Here is a 22,834-nt window from a genome sequence, read left to right as displayed (position 1 = left end):
AAAAATAAACTAAAATCTTGCTGTTACAAGTAAGCCTTACTTCCTCTGCAAAAACTTAGCAGCAATGTATATTTATGTTCCTTAGGAGAAAACTCAATTCACGGCCCTGGAGTAACCACTGAAAGGACCCTTTCTATAGTTGTTCTTACCTCCCTCCTGTCACTCTTAACAGGTGAGAGGTGCTTTCCCAGATGGGCAGGTTCAAGGCCATGAAGGGCTTTAAACATTCAAAGCAACATCTTGAATTGGGCCCAGAAGCTAATCAGAAGCCAGTGCTGTTGCCACAAGCATCTCCAGGATCCATAGGCAACTGCAGATGGATCGTAGCATTAGCCCATGTGATTCTACTTCTAGCAGTTGTTGATATTTTTTAAATATATGGCCAAATGCTGCACAGAAGCCTTGAGAGAGAAGCTAAAATGAGATTATTGCTGCTATGGCATTGTTGCTATTTGTGCAGTCTCTGATTATGTAGTTATAACTATTACAGAAATGCCTAGTAGCCTAACTTTGCTCCAAAGCCTTATGGGAAGACACCTATATATAAAAGGCAAGGAAATTAATTGACACCACCTTTCCTTACCTCTTGTGGGCCAGGCAGGAAGACATTGACTGTAGTGACTTTTGGTTCAGTGACTGGATACACCAACAAAGCATTTCCTGAATTGCAAACATACAGAAGGAAATGGGATCTCTGGGATTGTATCATTATTTTGCCATTAGGTGATAGTTCTACCATGAATTCAGTATCGCATATGGAAAAATCCTATCTCATTTTCTACTAGAGGAATGACAATGCCAAATTGCAGGCATGTCCAGAATCAACAACAGATACTTTATTTGAATATGCTAATAGCAGGTTCCCTTCAAATAATTAATAATTTCTACTGCACTTTCCAGTGTTAAAAGACGTTTACAAATTGTATCTAATTTGTCCCACAACCACCCCGGGAAGTAGGTTAGGCTCTGAGGTGGTGATTTTGCTGAAGCCCAATGGGCTTCGTGACTGGGCTGGGATTTGAAGACAGGTCTTTTGTACCCAAACCACAGCATTTTTGTACTCTCCACAGCATTACAGTGGATAGACTGTGATGGAAGAAATGATTTACAGTCCCGTGTTCACAAGGTGACAAATTATTCACCAGAAAGTACTTTAATGGAAATCTTTTCTTAGGATGTAGGAAGAAAGAATAAGAGAAATGTCTTGCACACCTCCAAGAGTTCCCTTTTGCCTTCTTACAATACGATTGAGAGGCAGTACTGTTGTAGCAGGATGCACCACACAAGGAAATATTTCTTCCATTATCCCCCATATCAGAAGCTCATCAGATTCACATTTCTTCACCTCTAGTTAGCGGATTCTGTTTTTATAGTTTTTCTGGAAATATGGGATATGTCCCAAGAAAAGACTCCCATGGACTCCTCCCATAAGCATCATGAGAAGTTCAGGGCTTAATTAATTCTCCCAGCCAAGCAAATTGGAAACAACCAGTACAGAATAAAGCAACCCCACATCTGAACTACAGAAGATTGGGAGTGCTGAAATACCCCAAATCAGAGCCCTTTAGATTAATCCTAACCACTATTGTGATACATCTCTCTCCACCACCACCACTACCACCACCACCACATTTTGGCCCAGTTTGCACATAATGATAACCCTTGAGTTGTCGGGGCCGCATGCTTTTTCCTGCCTGCTCGCTGCTTCCACTTTGTATCCAGTTTACAAAACAGCCCAGGAACTCTGTGATGTATGAACCTAGAACTCTGGGTTGTTGAGGGGGAAACAACCCAGAGTTTTAACCCCTTGTTTGTTGTTAAGTTAAAACTTGGGTTGTTTCCCCTCAACAACCCAGGTTCACATGCCATGGACAACGACCATGGAACGGGGTGCGCTGTGTGTGCTGCTCTGCAGGCACAGCTGCTACGTCTTCAGATTCCACCATGGCCATGCTTTATAAAATGTCTCAATCTACAGAACATTTAAACTCACCAAGCATAAACTCATCCTCGATGCCAAAAGTTTCCAGTTCCTTGGGAAATTCTACCCAGACAGGCCTTTGAAAAGGAAGAAGGTAGAATCTGGAAAGTGTTCTCTTTCTAGAAGATGGATGTATTCTACAATTCATGTCAAATATGTAGGATCACCACTTTCCACTTTCTTTCTTATGCACTGCCACTGATATCATGGCCAAAAATCTCCAAGGGCTCGTGTTTTTAACCTAGATGCTTAAATGCAGTTTTAAGCATTTAAAACCCACTGGTACTTACTGTAGTACTTTCACTGGGAGTTACAGTGCTTTCTTTTTAAAAAGAAAAGGCAATATTTTCAAAGACACTACTGAATTGACTTTACAGCAAGAACAAATGACAACAGAGCATATGTTTTGCTTGTGGTATATTTTTGGCATCTTTGAAGTCTTATAGAACTTTTCACCTCTCCATAAACCTATAATAGTAATCTTTTCTTCTTTCCAATTACAAAGATAGGACTAAGAATTCACTAAACAGTGATTCTGTCTTAGCTGGTTTAAAATTGGGTTCTTGTTTGCTGAATGTTCAATACTGTTGACACCCAAAGAAATGTGAAACAGTTATATTATCAGCCATGTTCACATTGTTTTAACTCTAGCACTCTTCAGTCCTACTGGTTAAGGTCAAATGAGAGAGGTTGTGCATTACACTAAACTATGGTTTAGCTGCTAAACTTTAGCATTACAAAAACGAACCCAGCGAGCCATAGGCTCATGCATTTCCTCCTCCTCCTGGCTGTGACAAGATCAGGAGCTGCCACTTCCATTTTAGATTAAACACAGCTTTAGATTAAACACATGTCCAAATCCCAAACTATGGTTAAACTTAACTATGGTTAGTAGAAACAACAAGCCACAGTTTGAAGGTGGTTTGTTTCCACTAACCATGCTTAAGAGCAGTCACAGTTCAATGGGTCTGAATGACACAACAAGCTCTGCTCAATCAAAAAAAGAAGCAAAAGCTTTCAAATGCCTCCTCATGGCTGCAATGGATGTGGGGTGGGGAGTGCACATGTCCAAGGCTTGCTGCATCTCTTCTGTGTAACACTCAACTATGGTTTAGCATTACGTGTGAATCAGCTCTATGTCTGTGTGTCTGTGCTGGATGGTCACCACAGGTCAGTTCCTATTAAAGATGTCTGATGAGTGAGTAGATGATAGTGTCTATATTATAGAGTCTAATGCAAAATGGTGTTTGGCTGCAAGTCCTGTGAATGTGACATGACAATATGGAGATGGGGAAGTTTTCCCAAGCTTGCCTTGGATATTTTATTGATGTCTCCTCCTACTTTATTTTTCTGTCTAGTCATGAATTTGGCAGCTATAACCAAAATGCTAATGTCTGTTTGTTAAAAGGGTACATTTTAATATGAAACAGAAGCTAGCCTCTTTTTGATTACAAACTTACCTCATGACTGGCTCAGCAGCTGCATGTGCTCGGTAGAGCAGTGAATAGAAGTACGGAAGGAGGGAGTAGCGCTCCTTGATCGCCTCTCTGATGATCTGTGTGTTCTCTTCACCAAACAACCAGGGCTCACGACGTTTGGTGTGCATACTGGCATGGCCTCTAAAGAAAGGCTGGAGCGCCCCCGCTTGATACCATCGAATTAGTAGCTCTGGTTCTGGATTTCCAATAAATCCACCCACGTCCGCTAGATTTCAGAAAAGTAATTTCCCCCCAGAAACGGTTGAAAAATGCAAACTTGCTTACTTACTGACCAACTGGAATGCATTTGCAGAAAAGCCATTCTATACCGCCGAAGAAACTACTTTAGAGAAGGGGAAATACACTATTGATAAAATTAAACTGGGCTTACTTGTCTTCCAAAGACTGGGAGAAGCATTGTAGCTCAGTGGTATAGCACAAGCTTTGCATGCAAAGGTCCCAGGTTTACTTCATGGAACCTGCAGGAAGGGCTGGGAAAGAACGCAGGAATGCTGCTACTAGTCAGTGTAGACAACAGTGATCTGAACGGCCCAATGGTCTGACTTGGTGCAAGCCCAGTTCCTATGTTCCCTATGGACGGCTGCCCTTTTAAGATAAATTCTCATATTTATTGATTTGATTTATACCCTGCCTTTTCACCTAGGAAATGGTTCTCAAGGTGGCTAGCAATAAGACGAACCAAAATTTAAAATAAAAACTTAGTTAAAACAGTCATAAAACAGATTAAAACCACAATTAAAAACACACAACAATAATGGAATAAAAACAGCATCCAGCCCAACAGACCTGCTTACGTGCTAAAGGCCTGCTTGAACTAAAAGGTCTTTGCCTGTCAGTGGAAGGACAGCAGAGTGGGAGCCAACCTAGCCTCCCTCAGCAGAGAGTTGCAAAGCCTGTTTGCAGCCACCGAGAAGGCCCTGTCTTGCATCCCTACCAAACGTGCCTCAAATGATGGCGCTACCGAAAGAAGGGCCTCCCTGGAAGATCTTAAAACCCAGGCATGTTTATATGGGAGAGAACACAATCTTTCACGTAGCCTGGTCCCATATGAACATCCTCCCTAGAGAGACCCCACCTGGCACCTATGTTACAGTCCTTTGTACCAGACAAAAACATTTTTGTTCACCCAGGCATTTTTAAAAATCCTTTCTACATTGATTTAATAGTTAATATTTATTGTTTTGTCACTGCATTCTTGTTTGATGATTGACTGTACACTGCCCTGAAATCCAAAAAAGGATGAAGGATGGTATAAAAATGTTTTGAATTAATTAAATATATAGTAACGAGATGCTTTTGAAGCCTCTTAAGAGAGACACACACACAAGTAGAAGGAAGTCAATTGCCTTGTTAGATGGAAATCACAAACTAGTGTATCACTTACCTCCACAGAAAGAAACTCCTGCAATGCTGAGTGTCAACAACATTGGAATGGAGATTTTCAAGTAACGCCACTCTGCTTTGTTGTCTCCAGTCCATACTGCACCTGGAAATATTAAGGCCGCATATCCTGGTTGCAACGCTATCCATACTTACTAGCATGTTAGTTCAATTGAAATCAATGGGTTTTACTGCTAAGTAAATAAGGGTTAGGATAATGCTTCAGCTACAAACCTCTATGTTGGCTTTATGCCAGGTGTATAGTAATGACACACAGAAAACTGCATTGTGCCATGGGTCAGGCCTACGTCAGCTGTGCACCAGTAGTGCATGGTGACAAGAGCAGTATGAGCTGTGATGTTACACATCACACTGTTCTTGATTTAAGAAGAACAAGGTGCATCCTCTAGATCTGGATAGAGGAAAATGCACCTTTAAATCAGGCTAACATTCCCTGAGTTCAGTTCCCATTAAGAGAAGAAGGAAATGGGCAAATGTAAAGATTGCCTAAGTCTGATCAGCTCATGCGTCCTGGGGTCCTAGTGCTACCACTCAGAAGGCACTGTGGACCAATTCTGTCTTTTTTTCCTTAATGGATTTTCCGCTAAGAAAAAAGGAGTGTTGAGAAAACATGGGAGGGCTATGAATGAGAGATGATGTCTGCCCCCCCCCCCACACTTAAACTTTGTGAATCAGGCAGGGCGATGGCACGATAAAAGCCTCATCTGGAAGCATTCTTAGGGCACCAGAAAAAAGTCCTACAACTCCCAGTCTTCCCCAGCCAGCATGGCAGGATGGGGAATGCTGGGAGTTATAGGACTTCTTTCTGTCTAAACATGCATAGGATTGCACTCTTAGAGATGCTAGTGCTCTCTCTCAGTCTGAGCATTTCTACACCAGGCTAAAATCCCACAGCTTTACCGGGGCTTTCTGCTTTTGTTTTCTTTGCAAGATTACAACAGGCTCCTTTAGAAAGTGAGCATTTTATGTGGAATTAAAAACTTCCTTTCTCAACAATGCTCTATATGTTCTATATGTTCAATGAAGCAGCGCTATAGTGGCCGAATTATAGTGCTACGCTGGCTTTACACACTGCTGATATTGTGCAATTAAGGTTTATTACAATTTATCTCCAATCTTTTTGAAAGCGGGATAACTGGGGAAAAGCAGGGAGATGTCCTGGAGGTTGACAATGTCATGTAAATGAAATGACCCACAAAGCTCCATGAGAGGCCAATCATGCGTGTGCAATAAATCGCTCATGTAGAAAAGCTCTCTCCCTCTGAACATCAGTAAATGAGATATGATCCAGACTTTCACTCTCTTAAAATTAAGCCTATCATGAAAGTTTGGAAGCTATACTCCAATATTAAATTGTTGCTTTTATTCTTATTACTTATTTCCTGTCAGATCATTTAGGTGCAAAGCGGGCAGGACTAGCCTTATTTAATTTATCTGCAATACAAGAAGAGGCAACAGTGCAATAGTATGACAACTGAACAGTATGGCAGATGCTTTGCATGTCTTAAGGTCTCAAATTCAATCCTTGGTATTTCAAGCTAAAGGGTCTCCGATAGCACAGTTGGCAAAGACCTCTTCCTGGGACCCTGGGGACTGAAAGTGAGCAAGAGAGAGACACTTGTTGACATCTGCATTTAAAAAATCTTTGTGCCAAGATAAAATGAGTTCCACTAATGTCCTCAGAAGTAAACAAGTGGCCCGTTTTGCATGGTCACATACATGAGCCTTTGCTTGCTCAAGGAGCTCCTTTGCTTGAGCTGTGAACAAACCAGGAAGCCCCTAATTAACCATAGTTTAGCAGTTCGGGCAACATGAACCATGGTTTAATACCCTGATTTTTTCTAAAGCTGATAACCATAACTTTCCAGGAAGAAAACAGGAAACTATGATTTATTAGACCCTTCTTAGTTTACCTGTGGCTCATGGCAAAGAAAGGAGTGAAGGGAGTATGCAGGCAAAAAGGCTTGTGCATGTCTTGGCTTTATAGGCCAAGATATGATAATCCAAACCACTGTGTAGTTCAGGGATGAGTTTGAATCAAGATATGGAGGAAAGCTTCATTTGTAAGTGAAATAAAATTGCTTTTAATTATTGGAAGAGATAGAGATGATCCATGCTACAATTTTATACACAAATTGTGAAGCTCTCCCTACTAGATGGTTCCAATGTGATTATAGACAGGTTTGTGTGTAGCATGCACTAAAAATGCAAAAACAAATAAAATACCGCATCCGGGCAATTCAAGTCCGTCATTAAGGCTGCTCTGTATTTACCATACTTTTGTGATCCAGCAAAGAAAGAGCGAGTGAGAACAAAAGGCCTCTCCAGCCCCAAGCTTCGTCTGATCAGTCCTTCTGCAGTCGCCATTTGCTGAAATGCATCAGAGCAACTTTTATTATTTATTTATTTAAAACATTTCTTGGCTGGGCAGAAGCCCTCCCAAGGTGGCTCACCGCAATAAAGTACATAAAAACAGTTAAAATAATAAGGGCGCAATCCAATGGCTGCTAGACAGCAGCTAGATGGCCATAGGATTGTTTGGTTTTCAGGAACCGACCTCAGAGCCTGCGGTCTGCAGGCGGTTCCTGGAAAACTGCCTCCTTGCCCCTGGGCTCTGCACTCAGAACAGCAGCGTGGAGCGGGGCAAAAGGCGGCATTCCCAGGGGTGGGGAGCGTGGAAATGCCAGTACGACGCTTCCTATGTGTCATCCGGCCTCCGCCCACTGAAATCGGCCTTCTAGCTGCGAATGCAGGGTGGCCGGAGCGCGGAAGAGAAGATCCCTTCCGCACTCCGCCTGCCCTGCATTAGATAGGCGGCCACCTATTCCCCATAGGATTGCTCCCTAAAACTGATAAAAACATAAACACAATAAAATAGCAATAAAAGCAACAATAAAAGGTGACAATAAAACCAGTAGCAACAACAACACTTCTACCTGGCATAGTTGCTGTAACTTTACAGATGTAAGGCCAGGCACAGTATAACAGTGTAGGGGTACAATCCTATGCATGTGTAGCTGGAAAAAAGCATGGCTGGTTGGGGAATGCTGGGAATCGTTGGGCATTTTTTTCCATCTAAACATGGATTGGATTGTGCATTAACAGTTTTAGAACACGGAAGAGCAGAATAGAGAACCCTAAACTAATAACAGTGGGAAAGAAAAGAATGACATGGCATGAATGGATCTCCCTCTAGTATCTACAGTAAAGTACATGAGCCTGTAAAACTCTGTTGCGAAACACAAGTCTGTCATAATGGCAGGCACACTTGGAAGACGCCGATTATCTAGATCCATTTCAGTCGGCCTTCAGGCCTGGGCATGGGACAGAAACGGCCTTGGTCACCTTGGTGGATGATACGAGGAGGGCTCTGGATAGGGGCGAATGCTCCTTCCTTGTTCTCCTTGACCTCTCAGCGGCTTTTGGTACCGTTGACCATGGTATCCTCCTGGACTGCCTGGAGGGGTTGGGCATTGGAGACACCGTATTACGGTGGTTCCAGTCCTTCCTCTCCGGCAGGTACCAGAGGGTAGCATGGGGACAGGAGGTTTTGGAACCATGGCTGCTCACTTGTGGGGTGCCACAGGTTCCATCCTCTCCCCGATGCTATTTAACATCTATGTGAAGCTGCTGGGGGCTATCATCAGGAGGTTTGGCGTGCGGTGTCATCAATATGCAGATGACACGCAGCTCTATCTTTTGTTCAAATCTTCACCAAGGCTGGCCATAGAATCCCTGTCCAAATGTCTGGAGACAGTGAGTGGCTGGATGGGGAGGAATAACCTGAAGCTGAACCCTGACAAGACTGAGGTACTTTTGGTGGGAGACAAGAGGAGGTTGGGGGATGTTGACCTGGTGTTGAATGGGGTACGGCTACCCTTGAAAGACCAGGTCCGCAGCCTGGGGGACATTTTGGACTCCCAGCTGTCCATGGAGGCTCAGGTGTCAGCTGTGACAGCGCTGTACCAACGCCATCTGATACGGCTGCACCCCTACCTTCCCGACCATCTGCTCCCATCGGTAGTACATGCCTTGGTCTCCTCTCGTCTAGACTACTGTAATGTGCTCTATGTGGGGTTACCGTTGAAGACTGTTTGGAAGCTGCAGCTGGTGCAGAACGTGGCGGCTCGCCTGATTAAAGGCAGCCACCGGCATGATCACATCACTCCAGTGCTGAAGGAGTTTCACTGGTTAACAGTTGTTCTCCGGACCAAATTCAAGGTGTTAGTTTTGACCTTTAAAACCCTATACGGTTCTGGCCCAGCCTACCTCAAGGAGCGCCTCCAGCAACACTAGATGGGCCGTTCAACAAGATCAGCCTCGGATGGCCTTCTCTCTGTCCCGTCAGCCAGGACAGCTAGGCTGGTGAGGATGAGGGAGGGGGCCTTATCTGTGGTGGCCCCCACTCTGTGGAACTCCCTCCCTAGGGAACTCCTCCATGCCCCCTCTTTAATGAGCTTCCGCCACGCATTAAAAACGTGGTTGTTCAGGCAGGCATTTGGGGTGGGTTAGGGTATTTTTAGAAATACAATGTTTTAATGTGCAATTTTATTGTTTTAAACTGTTGTATTATTGTACATCGCCCAGAGTGGCCAGATGACTGGCCAGATGGGCGATTAAGAAATTTAATAAATAAATAAATGTTATTTAGGGCATGAGACATTTTCTCCCTCTCGCATAATACTAGAACCTGGGATCATCCCATGGTTGGTGGGAGATTCAGGACAAATAAAAGGAAGTACTTCTTAAACAGCACATAGTTAAACTATGTAATATGCTCCCACAAGATGTAGCAATGGCTACCAGTGTGGACGGCTTTAAAAGGGGATTAGACAAATTTATGGAGGATAAGTCTATCAATGGCTACTAGTCATTATGCTATATATAACCCTCAGCATCACAGGAAGTATGTCTTTGTATATCAGTTGGTAGGGAACATGAGTGGAAGGGTACTATTGCACTCAATTTCTGCTTGTGGGTTTCCCACAGGTGGCTGGTTGGACACTGTGTGAACAGAAAGCTGGACTAGATGGACCCTTGGTCTGATCCAGCATGGGTCTCCTTAGGTTCCTATACATGTCAGACAAGGCGTGTATAGTTCTAGTATAGGTTCATGATTTACTCTGCATTGTGGAAGAATGACATCTACATGTGATGTGGGCATGTCCTGTAGTGGCTTCTTTTTGGTCGGAAGTAATTGCTCATATAAATTTTGTTCTTGAAAGATGGCAATAATAGCGGATCTCCATGTGCTTTTAAATTACAGCCCCATGATGTGGGGATTAACAGATGGACAGCAAAAGTGGATACCGAGAGCCCTTACAGTTGCACAGAGACTTGGAGCTTCACCACACAAGACTAAAGTCCCACATCCTTACCGGGGCTTCTGCTTCCAGATTCTTTGTGGGATTAAGATTGGCTCTTTTACACGGGCAGACAAGTGCTTTGAATTGGGGAATTCCTTTCTCGGCAAGTTTTATATGTTTCATTTTACAGCCACTAGATGGTGCTGTGGTTATAGAATAACTGCGCAATTATACACTGCCACTATATCTGATTAATGTTCCTTATCACGTTATCTCTGATCTTTTAAAAAGTGGGATAAAGAAAGCGCAGGAGACACCCTGGAGGTTGGCGATGTTGTGTACAGGACCTGCAAACATCCATGAGTGACCAGTCATGAGTGTGCAATAAAAGCCTCATGTAGAAATGCTCTTATACTTCAAGCTTAGACCCACCACCTATCACTCAATGAAGGACTGAAAGCTGCTCCTGCTACATTGAACCTATCTCCCACAGCTGTCAATTTCGTATGGATGCTTATTTAGATATATGGTCTGCTTATATTAATGTATATATTTGAAATGGAAGTGTTAAATCTTTCGCCCCTGCTTCTTTTCTTCCCCCTTTTCTGTTGCTTTGTTGTTGTTGTTGTTGTTGCTGCTGTGCTTCCAAGTATTTTTTTTAAATGTAAGAATGATAGTTTCTATACTGAGTTAAACATTTAAAATGATGATGATGATGATGATGATGATATCATAAGCGCTGGAGTTGACATTTTTCATCTTCAAATGCCATACCTGGTAAAAACCATAGAGATTATGAACATCTCGATGTTCCCATTTGCCATAATGGACAGCATCCTTCTGCATGGTTAGTTCAACCCCTCTGAAGACTGAGGGCTCATTCATATCATTCCAGGCAAAAAGGATTTCAGAAGAACCCTATAAAGCAACACTTAAGTTCTTTAAAATTGTTAGTTCAAATCAAGTTTAACTGAACTATGAAGACCAGCCTTCCGCAACCTGGTACCCTCCAGATGTGTAGGACTACAACTGACATAATCCCCAGCCAACATGGCGGGGAAAGGCAGGTCTAGACTGAGGTACCATTCTTAAAAGTGTAAAACCAACAGCTCTAAAAAGATGAAAGCAATTGCTAAGGAACTCCAAGTTTCTCCTTGAACATTTCAGGCTTCATTTTGGAGACAGGACTGGGTGGCATCTATCCACCCATACATAATAGGTGAAATCTAGTTAGTCTTCCCCAGGTGATGAAGGCTTCTGTCAGCAGAAGATGGAGGGGGGCAAGTTTTGGTGATTCCCCCCTGAAGCTCCCAGAACACCCCAAAATCTGCTTTGGAGGGGGCTGCAATGGGGGTGGGGCTGCAGGGAGCAGGGGGAACTTCTGAAAATGGCCCCCCTCCCATTCTGTTAACAGAAGCCTTCTGTTGCCAGAGGGACCCTAATTGGATTTAACCAATTAGTATATCTCAGACATTTGTTTTGTTGACAGTGGCAATCCTGCATTTTTATGGGCTCCTAGTTTCTTTGGGGACCACCAAGAAGAATGATAGCAGTATTCTTTTCCTCTTCCTTGGTTTCCCCGACTGACTGCTGCACCTGGGACCAGACCGAATGGAGAATATTCACAGCATACAAAGGTTTCCTTCTAGGATGGTATTCAAAGTGGTAAAATTATGAGGTGCAACTCGCATAAATCACTTTCAACACAAAAAGATTTGCAGCCAGAGAAATTTTTTAGATTGTACAGTCTCTTCATCTTCAGCACAACCTCCAATGGAACTTGCCTGAGCTAAGTTGCCCCCTTATAGTGTCTTATGGTATTTATGTTTTCCTGTGCAGAGAGATAACTGTGTGGAAGCTGTCTCACCTTTGTTTGTCTCATTATATTTAGGATCAATCCTGTTTATAGTTGTCAAATACAAAGGTACTTCCTTACTTTTTAACAGTCTAGTTTCTCTGCCTCTTTCCCTTATTTCTAAGGACCCTGGCTCATCCCGCCACGCAGTATCGTAAGAGAAGAACACAAACCTTATATGTTTTGAAGGCAAATTGCTCTGCATACCATTCCCGGACTTCGGGATTGGTGAAATCCAGGTAAGAAGAGAGACCTGCGAGTGTGCAGATAATATTACATTTGCAGGATAAAGTAAAATCAGCATCTTGATGTTGTGGTGTCCAAATGCAGAGTACTAACATTCAAGCAAATAGAGGGGTCCCTCAGGTGGACAGCACAGAGGGATCTCTTATTGTCTTTCCAGACACTGAGAAAGACAAGGTACAAATCATGTTTAACAAGAAAGGGGAGGGGGGAAAGCAACCAAAACTTGGCTGATGCTAAATTGCAACTTAGGACACAATCCTACAGGGAGGGCTGTGAGCCTCTGAGCTCGGGGGCTTACGGCCATCCGATGCAGGGCGGGAGGAGTGGCGGAGGCCTGCTCTGCATTTCAGCTCCTGCTTTGCCTTTCAGTTAGACAGGCTTTTTTGCCCATCTAGCTGAGGTGTTGGGGAGGGAAGGAGCTGAGGAGACTAGTTTTTTGTTTTTTTTAAGTTTGGAAATAGCAGCCAAGAGAGGATTGGGCTGCTGCCCGAGTTTTTAAAAAAGGCACATGCCTATTTTTGCAAGTTTGCATTCATCACACTTGACAGGGACACACGGGTTATCAGGCACACTAGTACAAAAACTCAAGCTAGAATCAACCATTATTTCTATCCTGCTTTTCCTCCAAGGAGCTCCAAGTTGCATACATGGTTCCCCCCACCCCCCGGGCATTTTATTCTCACAGCAATCCCAAACCAGGCTAGGCTAAGGGATACTGATTGGCCCAAGGTCTCCCAGTAAGCTTACTGGCTGAACAGGGATTTGAACCTGGGTCTCCCAGTCCTAGTCCAACACTCTAACTACTATACCCCACTGGCTTTCGGGAGACAAGGTCCCCAAACATTTTCAAATACATTCAGTCCAGGGGAAATTTTTAAACTAGGAGACATACAGAGAAGGAGGGTCAGATAGCAACCCCTGGCCCTTAAAAACTAACCTCTCAGAATTGTGGGAGGGGCTCCCCAACTCACCCTTGTTCCTTGGGGCCCTGGATATTTTGTTATCAAAAAATCTCTTCGGGCCAGACTACATGTGATGCTAAATGTGTCTCAGCCCAATGGGGGTTTGTACCTGAAATCCCCCATTTCAGGTGGTATAAATACCAGCTTTAGAGTACAAATACCAGCTTTAGAGGAGGGATTTTCCTCAGGACTGCAACAGAGGAGGGAAGGATTACATTCTCCCTCCATGTCTCCTGCAATCCTGATAATTATCAGTTCCTCCTCCAGCTGATGCTATATTTGACTCTTAAAAAAAAACACCCTCCATGTTAAATGCAAAGACATATTTAATGTCACATGTAGTTTTGCCCTTCATCCAGGCTAACTCCCAAGGCTGGAAACTGGGGAAGAGAATTATACTGCACTCGCTACATCTTCAAGTACAGTCTAGTAACTGGAGAAGAGTCAATGCTGTGTGATGCCATGCTTGCAGATCGAATATAACTGGATCTAACTGGGTTAGATCCAGACTAAGGGTGCAATCCACTGCATATTTAGACAGAAAAAGTCCTACAACGTCCAGCATTCCCCAGCCAGCAGGTAAGAAGAGAGACCTGCAAGTGTGCTGGGAGTTGTAGGACTTTCTTCTGTCTAAACATGCTGTGGATTGCACCCTAAGGTAGTTGAACTTAGGTCCTACTGAAATCAATGGGCTCCGTTACTTATGACTTGTTCCATCGATTTCAGTGGGAACTCAGTTCAACTCGCTTAGTCTGGATCCAGCACATTCCTATCACTGTCTTGACATTATCGATGGCTAGAGGGATACAGTAGGTAGAATGTATCTTAGATCCAACTGACTGACACCTGGTAGTAATGCTTATTTAACAAAAGCTTGTGGCATTAATGGGGAAATTGAGAAACAGGAGGTTGGCAAAATGTTTTATCAAAAGACATATGTCGTGAACAGAAGATGAGCCACTGATATTCCCCTTTTAAAGAAGACTGTTCTAACTACAAGAAATCTCATTTTAACTTCCCTCTATATACTTTATAAGGGCATATGTAAAAATAAAGAAGAGGGTTTATTACCTGGCCAGCAGATGCCCTCAAAATCTTCACCTTTATGGTTTTTTACAAAATACCCTCTCTCTTTTGCTTGTGCATATATGGTGTACAGAGGATCAATCTTAATATGGGGGTCAAGAATGACAACAAGCTGCCAACATGAGATGAGAGACAATAAGATAAAACTTCACTAGTGAACATTGTCAACTGTCCAATATGCTATAGGAAGGTTTAGAGTTAGTTAAAACAGGCCGCAGGAAGGCTCTAACAGGCTAATACCACAGAAGGCTTTACAAAAGGCTAAAACTACCTGAAGAAGCACTTGATTTCTTCATGTAAGTATAGAGGTGGGCATCTTGTGGCCTTCCGGACTGCAGCTTCCATCAGCCCTAACCAGCATAGCCAATGGTGAGGGATTATGGGAGTTCTAGTCCGACAAGATCTGGAGGGCCAGAAGTTGACCACCCCTGGTTACAAATGTGTGATCCCCCTCAAATATTCTGAGGCAGTCATGGCCTCTTAGAGCATTATACCACATGGCTCCCTACATTTTTAATTGGTTATTAATTTGGAGCACACACTCTCCCACAATTTAAATTAATATAATAAAAATTAGCAGCTGTCTATATACACCTATTTTGGTTAATGATAAAACTAGGATAGATGTGCTGCTGCTACAGAACATAAACTTTCCTATCCTTTCAAACCACAGAATACAGTTCTGCAATTCTTACAGACAACTGTTTATCTCTTTATGCACAAACTATACCTTCATGTTTATGTTAAGACCAGCAGTTAATATATTACCCAGTTCCCCTTAAACCATCCATTAAAATGGAACAGTTTTAAAGCCATTGTATTCAGTGTCCTGCATATGCCATGAATGTTGACAAGGGGAAGTAAGTATTGCAAATGAGGCACAATTTACTCAAATTGGTTCAAAATTCAGTATTAAAAATAGAAGTTTTCTTTTGAAGTAAAAAATGGAATTACTGAGGTAAACGGAAGAAAGGAATGGCCTGGTTAGTAGATCAGGGTGGCAGAGGCAATAGCCATGGCAGAGTAATATGGAGATGGGCAGTCCAACTTGTGATTAATGGAAGATGAGCCCAAACCTCCTCTGATTTCTGACCTTTCACTAGATATGCTCCACCTGTTTGCAAACCCCTCTCTACAGCTGCAAAGACTGGAAAACATATTTTTTTTAAAAGGAAATTGAAAGCTGAAATTCTTTGGATGACGAACACCCATGCTAGATTACCAGATCTTGACCTTGCATAATGAATCCACCTATATGCCCAGATGATAAAGAAGATGACCTTCTTATAGACATTCAGTGAATACCGTTTCTAGCAGACACATCTGCACATGTGGCTGCAACTCAATACAGGTTTAAGCAAGCCTAAGGCAGTCTGCCGGTCTTAGTGAAATCAGTGGGATGATTTCCCAGGGGAGACTGCCAGCGTTCAGTGATACAACACATGCTTTGCCCAGGTTTAAGGTCCCAGGTTTAATCCAAAGCCTCTCCAGTTAAAGGATCAGGTAGCAGGTAATGGGAAAGGGCTCTTACTGAAGACCCTGGAGAGCTGCGGCCAGTCAGAGTAGAATATACTGGGCTACATAGACCAATGGTCTGATTCTGTAAGAGGCTGCTTCATAAGCATGCTCATCTCTCTGTTGGGCTGTGACCTGCCTGTACAATCTGACCACTTACAGACTTCCATTATGGAAGTTATCACTGGCTGTGATATCTATTTTTCGAGTGAAAGGGCAAACAAAAGCATACTTTTGGGAAAGAATACTCAACAAACTCCTTCAGTAGTCCTCAATTAGCAGAAAGGCAATTTGGCTTGGGAGAAGCCCTTTTCAAAAACAAAGCATGTTTCAAAAATTTAAAGGAAATTAGCTAGTGTAAATGTCTTCCCCTATAGCTTTGTCTGGGTCCAAGTCACAGAATTACTTTTTAAATTCTGGATGTGAATGGATGTTTTAAGTGAGCACTACTGCACACAGAAGCCACGCAGCCTATAGACTTCCATATAAAATGTTCTCCCTACTTTTTCCGTATTACACACCTTGCGTTTATTCTTCATAAGTATCTGCTTCTGCATCCTCTCAGGATTGCCGAATTTCTCCTTATCCCACGTGAAGTACCGCTTGCCATCAGTGTGCTCGATGTCCAGCCATATAACATCATAGGGGATGTCAGATTTATCAAAACCCGCATCTACCCTTTCTACATCTTTCTCATCTTCATAATTCCAGCGGCACTGATGGTAGCCGAGGGAGAAGAGTGGAGGCAGGGCCTGAGTACCTAACAGAGAAGGAAATAAATAATGCTTTCATCCAGACAAAAACCAGCACCACCTTTAAGTGCTAAATAGTGCAGTCTTTGACATTTCTACATGAGTGATTTATTGCATGCTTGTGATTGGCCACTCATGCAAGTTTGCGGGTCCTTTACATTGTCGACCTCCTGTGTTTTCCCCCCATTATCCTGCTTTCAAGAAGATTGGAGATAAAGTGACAAGGGACGTTAATCTATCGCCTGTGTATAATGATGGCAAAATGCTATTATTAGTGGACTTGTATCCAAGCAGCAATCATCAACCACTGATTTTCCAGCTGAAATGCTTTAAAAAAGTTCAGGCAAGTCAAGGAAGTGGAATCCTAACCTCAAATTTATGTGAGACAACATATTGATGCAAGTGGGCAAATGTGAGTTTAAGTGCTCTGGAATGCTTATGGCATTCTGAGAATCTATATACCTTGAGAAACTTCCTGTCCACTTTGAAAGAGATGGAAGTGGTACTAGATTGCTATGCCCAGATCATATCAGCAATGGAACCTTTCTTATTTTGGGAAGGCTACCCAAAAAATCAGAGGCCAAAAGAGGGTAATCCATGGTTTGATGAGGACTGCAGGAAACTTAAAAAGGAAATTAAAGGATAACATACATTTTTAAGGGGCAGGGATATAGTTGCTCTACCACATTCGTACCTGGCACTGCATAAATCTTATAAAAAGTTAATCAAAGAAAAGAAGTTACAGTATGTCAGGCTGTAATGGTCTGAGTTGGCATCAGCACTTGAAAGTAGTGATAGATCTAGTTTTTGGCACCTTATCTCAGCTTAAGACGCTCTGGGAATCCATCTATTGATACTTTTATTGCCGCACATGAGTGAGAACTACACTTGTGTTTGGTCTGTTTGCCATCGCTGCAGGAGGATGATCCAAAGTTACCCAGTTGGGCCCCAGTCTCTTGTGAAGAAACAGCAATGCCGAAGAAAGTTGAAGAGGGGTAAGGCTCCTGGAAGGACTGGCATTCCACTGGTCTTTCTGATCGATTATCCCCACTGGTAGATTCCAATGTTAGCTGCCTTATTTACATCTGTTGATAGAACTGGGAAATTCCCTCCAGAGTGGGCCGTGGCCACTGTAGTGCCCATATACAAGAAGAGGAATCGGTCAGATCCCAAGAACTACCACCCTATAAGTCTTTTGGATGTTATCAGCCAATTATGTGCAAGACATCTTTTAGATAAGTTAGAAAATTGGGTGTTGGAGGAGAATATCCTAGCTGAGGAACAAGCAGGCTTTCGATGTGGCAGATCCACAGCTGACCATTGTTTTTTATTACAACACTTGATGGGGAAATATACATCTCCCCCTCATCACTCTTTCTTTGCTACATTTGTAGATCTTTGAGCAGCTTTTGATTCCATATTGAGACCCTGTCTTTGGCACAAATTGGCACTGTTAAATGTGGATCGAAAATCACTCAGGAGAATACAGGGGTTGTGTGAGAATTCTAGTTTGTGTGTGATAGTCACTTCAGGCAGAGACCTCTCAGATCCTATTATTGCAAATAAAGGAGTACGTCAGGGATACTTACTAGCACCTCTTTTATTTAATTTATACCTCAATGACATAGTCTCTTTCTTAGCCAGTCCAGATTTTTTCCCACCTCGTTTAAAGGACAGGACCATCCCGGTGTTACTGTATGCAGATGATGCTGTTCTTTTGTCACATACCCAGGTGGGGATGTGTAGGTGCCTAAGGGTTTTATGTTCATACTGTGCTAGTATCAATTATGTATCACAATAGTATCACAATATCAATTATGATAAAACCAAAATTCTAGTTTTTTGGCAAAAGGAGGAAGATATATCAATGGCTGCTGGATAACCAGCTGCTTGATCAAGTCAGTAAGTGTAAATACCTGGGAATGATATTCAAAAGCTCAGGATCTTGGTCTGAACACTTGAAATCAATTATTTTGGCAGCAAATGTAACTGGTAACACTATCCTTCATTTCACAGCTGGACCAGGTGGAGAGATGATAGCTCCTTTACTACAGTTATCTAAGGGCAAATTACTCCCCCAGGTTCTATATGGAGCACCTGTGTGGGCCCGTGTGGACATCACTCTATTGGAATCAACACAGCATAAATGTCTGTCTAGACTCTAGAGTACTTGGGAGTACCCAGATCCACCTCTAAGGTTACTATCTGATTAGAGACAGCCTGCCATTCCGTGGGAATGCTTGTCCAAAAAGCAGCCATCTCCTTTTGGTTAAAGACAGAGTTTCAGTTGGCTCACCCTACCTATTCAACTTGTACGCAGAACACATCATGCGACATGCTGGGCTTGATGAAGCCAAGGCAGGAGTTAAAATCGCTGGAAGAAACATTAACATTTCCGATATGCAGATGATACCACTTTGATGGCTGAAAGCGAGGAGGAGCTGAGGAACCTCATGATGAAGGTGAAAGAAGAAAGTGCAAAAGCTGGGTTGCAGTGAAACCTCAAAAAAACTGAGATTATGGCAACCAGCTTGATTGATCACTGTCAAATAGAGGGAGAAAACGTGGAGGCAGTGACAGACTTTGTCTTTGTAGGCGCAAAGATTACAGCAGACGCTGACTGCAGCCAGGAAATCAGAAGATGTTTACTTCTTGGGAGGAGAGCAATGACAAATCTTGATAAAATAGTGAAGAGCAGAGACATCACACTGACAACAAAGGTCCGCATAGTTCAAGCAATGGTATTCCCCGTAGTAACCTATGGCTGCGAGAGCTGGACCATAAGGAAGGCTGAGCGAAGATAGATGCTTTTGAACTGTGGTGCTGGAGGAAAATTCTGAGAGTGCCTTGGACTGCAAGAAGATCAAACCAGTCCATACTCCAGGAAATAAAGCCAGACTGCTCACTTGAGGGAATGATATGAAAGGCAAAACTGAAGTACTTTGGCCACATAATGAGAAGACAGGATACCGTGGAGAAGATGCTGATGCTAGGGAAAGTGGAAGGCAAAAGGAAGAGGGGCTGACCAAGGACAAGGTGGATGGAGGATATTCTGGAGGTGACGGGCTCGACCTTGGGGGAGCTGGGGGTGGCGACGGCCGACAGGAAGCTCTGGCGTGGGCTGGTCCATGAAGTCACAAAGAGTCGGAAGTGACTGACCGAATAAACAACCACCACCCTTGGTATTGTTAGATTATGAAGATATGGGGAGAGACTCTTGAGCGGATAAGATAAGGGCACTTATTTCCAAGCTGGGCTTCTTGCAAACTTATTTGCCTGCAAGGGGGTATGATGGTGCCTGGGAGGAGATCTCTAGGAGACTACATGATATCGATACTCAGACTGCAAGACACTGCTGCTGGGAGCCATTCTAATACGCTCTATAAAAGTATTATTTCTCCAGGTAAGGTGCCCCCTATTTGTCCTGTATCGGCTTATATGAGTTGAGATGGCTTCTGACTAAATGCAGATTGAACTCTCTGCAACTGGTGGAGGTGAAAGCATGCTATAGGGTTCACCTTGGTGTGAAAAGATACTGCCCGGTTGGCTGTCCCAAGACAGAGGACATGGTACACTTTTTAACAGAATGTCCTCTGTACAAAGAGCTGAGGAAGCAATATCTTGAGCCCATAACAGCTAGCTCCAGTAACAAATCTTCTCTAAGTATAACCTTATTACTCCTGGCTGGTACAGATTACTATGTGCCCTCCAGGACTGCCAAATCTGTGCAACGGGCTTGGGAGAAATGAAAATTATTGACTGGCATTGAAGATGAAGTCTGCTAACATGTTATAATAAGTCAATAAATATTGTCTAGACTTTGTGAAATGTTTTAGTATTTCCCTAGGAAATGTTTTAACTAGCTTCTTCATAATCACCCTCCTTAATATTTGTTATTTTGGTGTCACTTTCTGTCTAAGAGGGGAATTTTAGTATATTTTTGTATGTGTATGGCCTGATTGGATAATAAGCAATAAATGGAACTGAGCTATTATCACCACGCCATCTAGTGGTGTAAAATAAAACGTACAGAAATATATAGAACTTGCAGAGGAAGGACTTTCCTCAATTCAAACCCTGTGTCTGCCTGTGTAAAGGAGCCGGTCGTAATCCTACAAAGAATCTGGAAGCGGAAGGCCCAGTAATGTTGAGGGATAAAAAGCCTAGTGTGGAGAAGCCCTAAGTCTCTCAGTGTGTCTCTGCAGGGCTTCTGTGTTATTGATTTAGAACGTAATCCTATGCATATTTAGACAGAAATCTAAATTTCTGGGGAATTTCTGGCTGGCTGGGGAATGCTGGTTGCTGAAGGACTTTTTTCTGTCTAAACATGCACAGGACTGTGCCCTTAGTTGTTAGAGCACTGCACTAAAAGTACAAAAAATGCACAGTAAGAGTCCCTTTGTAACAAGGGTAGCATGGACTCCTTTTCATCAATTTGAAACCAGAAAGCAGATTGTGCAGGCTGTTTAGTCAACTCATGGTTACATCACCAGCAACACCAGACAGGCCGCTTAACAAGATCAGCCTCGGATGGCCTTCTCTCTGTCCCATCAGCCAGGACAGCTAGACTGGTGGGGATGAGGGAGAGGGCCTTCTCTGTGGTGGCCCCCACTCTGTGGAACTCCCTCCCTAGGGAACTCCGCCATGCCCCCTCTTTAATGAGCTTCTTCCACATGTTGAAAACTTGGTTGTTCAGACAGGCATTTGGGGTGGGCTAGGGAAATTTTAGAAAATGATGTTTTAATGTGTAATGTTATTGTTTTTAAACTGTTTTATTATATACTGTGTACATCGCCCAGAGTGGCTGGGTGACCAGCCAGATGGGCGATTAATAAATTTAATTAATTAAATAAATAAATAAATAAATGCTTCGAGCTGCTAATGCAGCTTTGCAAACAGGGGTTAGATGTTTGCCCACATGCCAAAGGCAAGGTCCCTTGGCTATAGCCTGAAGGCACATCCTATTGTACTTTTGCTGAAGCTAAGCAGATCTGGGTATGGTCAGTGACTGGGAAGGAGAGTGCTTGAGGTCCCTATGTACACTAGCTTGAGTTCATCATATATGGTTGATACATGTAAAGGGTGAGATATAAACATAATACCATAAAGTCCCAGTGTCTTCTGGGTGAGTAGTCTGTTAGACTTACCAGCGAAGCTGACTGATGACACATGGGGTACATGTAGACAGATGGGTTAATGAACTGGTTTGTGAGCTGCTACTTTTTACAATATATGTCTCTAAGTCTCTGCTATAACAGTGGTTCTGTATCTTTAACTGCTTACAAATAATACTTTCTCTTTACATATACACATGTTGGATGCATTGTTTGAACTTTTACTCTTAAATTCTGTCCTTCTCTTTTAAAGCAGGTTGAGGATACTATAGGAGTAAATAGAGACTGCCGCATTTTCACTATAAGACAATACCTGTCAGCTGTGCATACTGCTTAAAAACGTCAAGGGGACTAGGCCCCGTTAGGATGAAAGTGTCAATTATTCCACTTTCCGACATCCAGCGCACATCAGTTTGAGGGAGCACCCTCTGCTTTGAGATGTCAGGAGTTCTGGCGGGCAAAACCTTTGAAACAACAAATAAACACACATACTCAGAAAGATAATAGTGTAGAATGAGTTGCCTCAATGAATGGTTTTCCATACAGACAGAGGTACATAGGAACATAGGAAGCTGCCTTATACTGAATCAGTCCCATTAGTCCATCTAGCCCAGTATTGTCGACACTGACCGGCAGCGGCTGTCCAGCATTTCAGGCACGGGTTTTTCCAACACTATCTGGCAATGCCGGGGATCAAACCTGGGACTGTCTGCATACAAAGCATGTGCTCTGCCACTGCGCTACGGCATGGTGAGTTTTAACCAACTTCAGGTGCTCCAGAGCAGGTGAGGGGATGCCAATTCAACATCTATTCTGTATTGGGTATACATCTAAAATACAAGTAAACCCCATGCACTGCAGGAGCACGATTCATGCAGGAGCAAGATTTCTACGCTGTGCTCACCTTCACTGCAGCTTTTGTAGCAATCTCCACCAGAGTTTCTGAGGAATTCAGCCAGAAGACCCCAATGGTTCTGTCAAGTTTGTGAGCTACAAGCAAGGGCACTGAACCATAAATGCCCATTTTGCTGTGGATCTTGTATCCAAAGACATCTAGGTTATAGAGCCGGTAGACATCGTTGTCACTGGAACAGACAGACAGATGTGTTGCTTGTAC

At 43.0% G+C, this 22,834-nt stretch overlaps 1 protein-coding gene across 7 annotated transcripts in view; it reads right to left on the bottom strand.

Moving 5' to 3' along the window:
* Positions 1 to 22,834, bottom strand: part of GANC (glucosidase alpha, neutral C) — a 58,626-nt gene that overhangs the window by 11,652 nt on the left and 24,140 nt on the right. For all 7 annotated transcript variants that reach the window (XR_014789502.1, XM_084846415.1, XM_084846443.1 and 4 more), the window contains 11 exons: positions 22,622 to 22,802; positions 22,031 to 22,181; positions 16,373 to 16,611; positions 14,322 to 14,448; positions 12,216 to 12,295; positions 10,962 to 11,105; positions 7,155 to 7,251; positions 4,865 to 4,966; positions 3,442 to 3,685; positions 1,994 to 2,058; positions 584 to 660 (listed from right to left, as the gene is read on the bottom strand). Coding sequence is in view for 6 of the 7 variants with exons in the window: in XM_084846415.1 (XP_084702541.1) it covers positions 584 to 660; positions 1,994 to 2,058; positions 3,442 to 3,685; positions 4,865 to 4,966; positions 7,155 to 7,251; positions 10,962 to 11,105; positions 12,216 to 12,295; positions 14,322 to 14,448; positions 16,373 to 16,611; positions 22,031 to 22,181; positions 22,622 to 22,802 (1,507 nt within the window). In the remaining variant the exon portion in view is untranslated. The remainder of the gene's footprint in view (positions 1 to 583; positions 661 to 1,993; positions 2,059 to 3,441; positions 3,686 to 4,864; positions 4,967 to 7,154; positions 7,252 to 10,961; positions 11,106 to 12,215; positions 12,296 to 14,321; positions 14,449 to 16,372; positions 16,612 to 22,030; positions 22,182 to 22,621; positions 22,803 to 22,834) is intronic.

This window comes from Heloderma suspectum, chromosome 1, assembly GCF_057233095.1.
Source record: "Heloderma suspectum isolate Gila_16-S chromosome 1, 16-S_ref, whole genome shotgun sequence".
In the NCBI taxonomy this organism is placed as follows: domain Eukaryota; kingdom Metazoa; phylum Chordata; class Lepidosauria; order Squamata; family Helodermatidae; genus Heloderma; species Heloderma suspectum.
The sequence above is the reverse complement of the archived record's forward strand: the minus strand, read 5'-3'. Positions and strand labels throughout refer to the sequence as shown.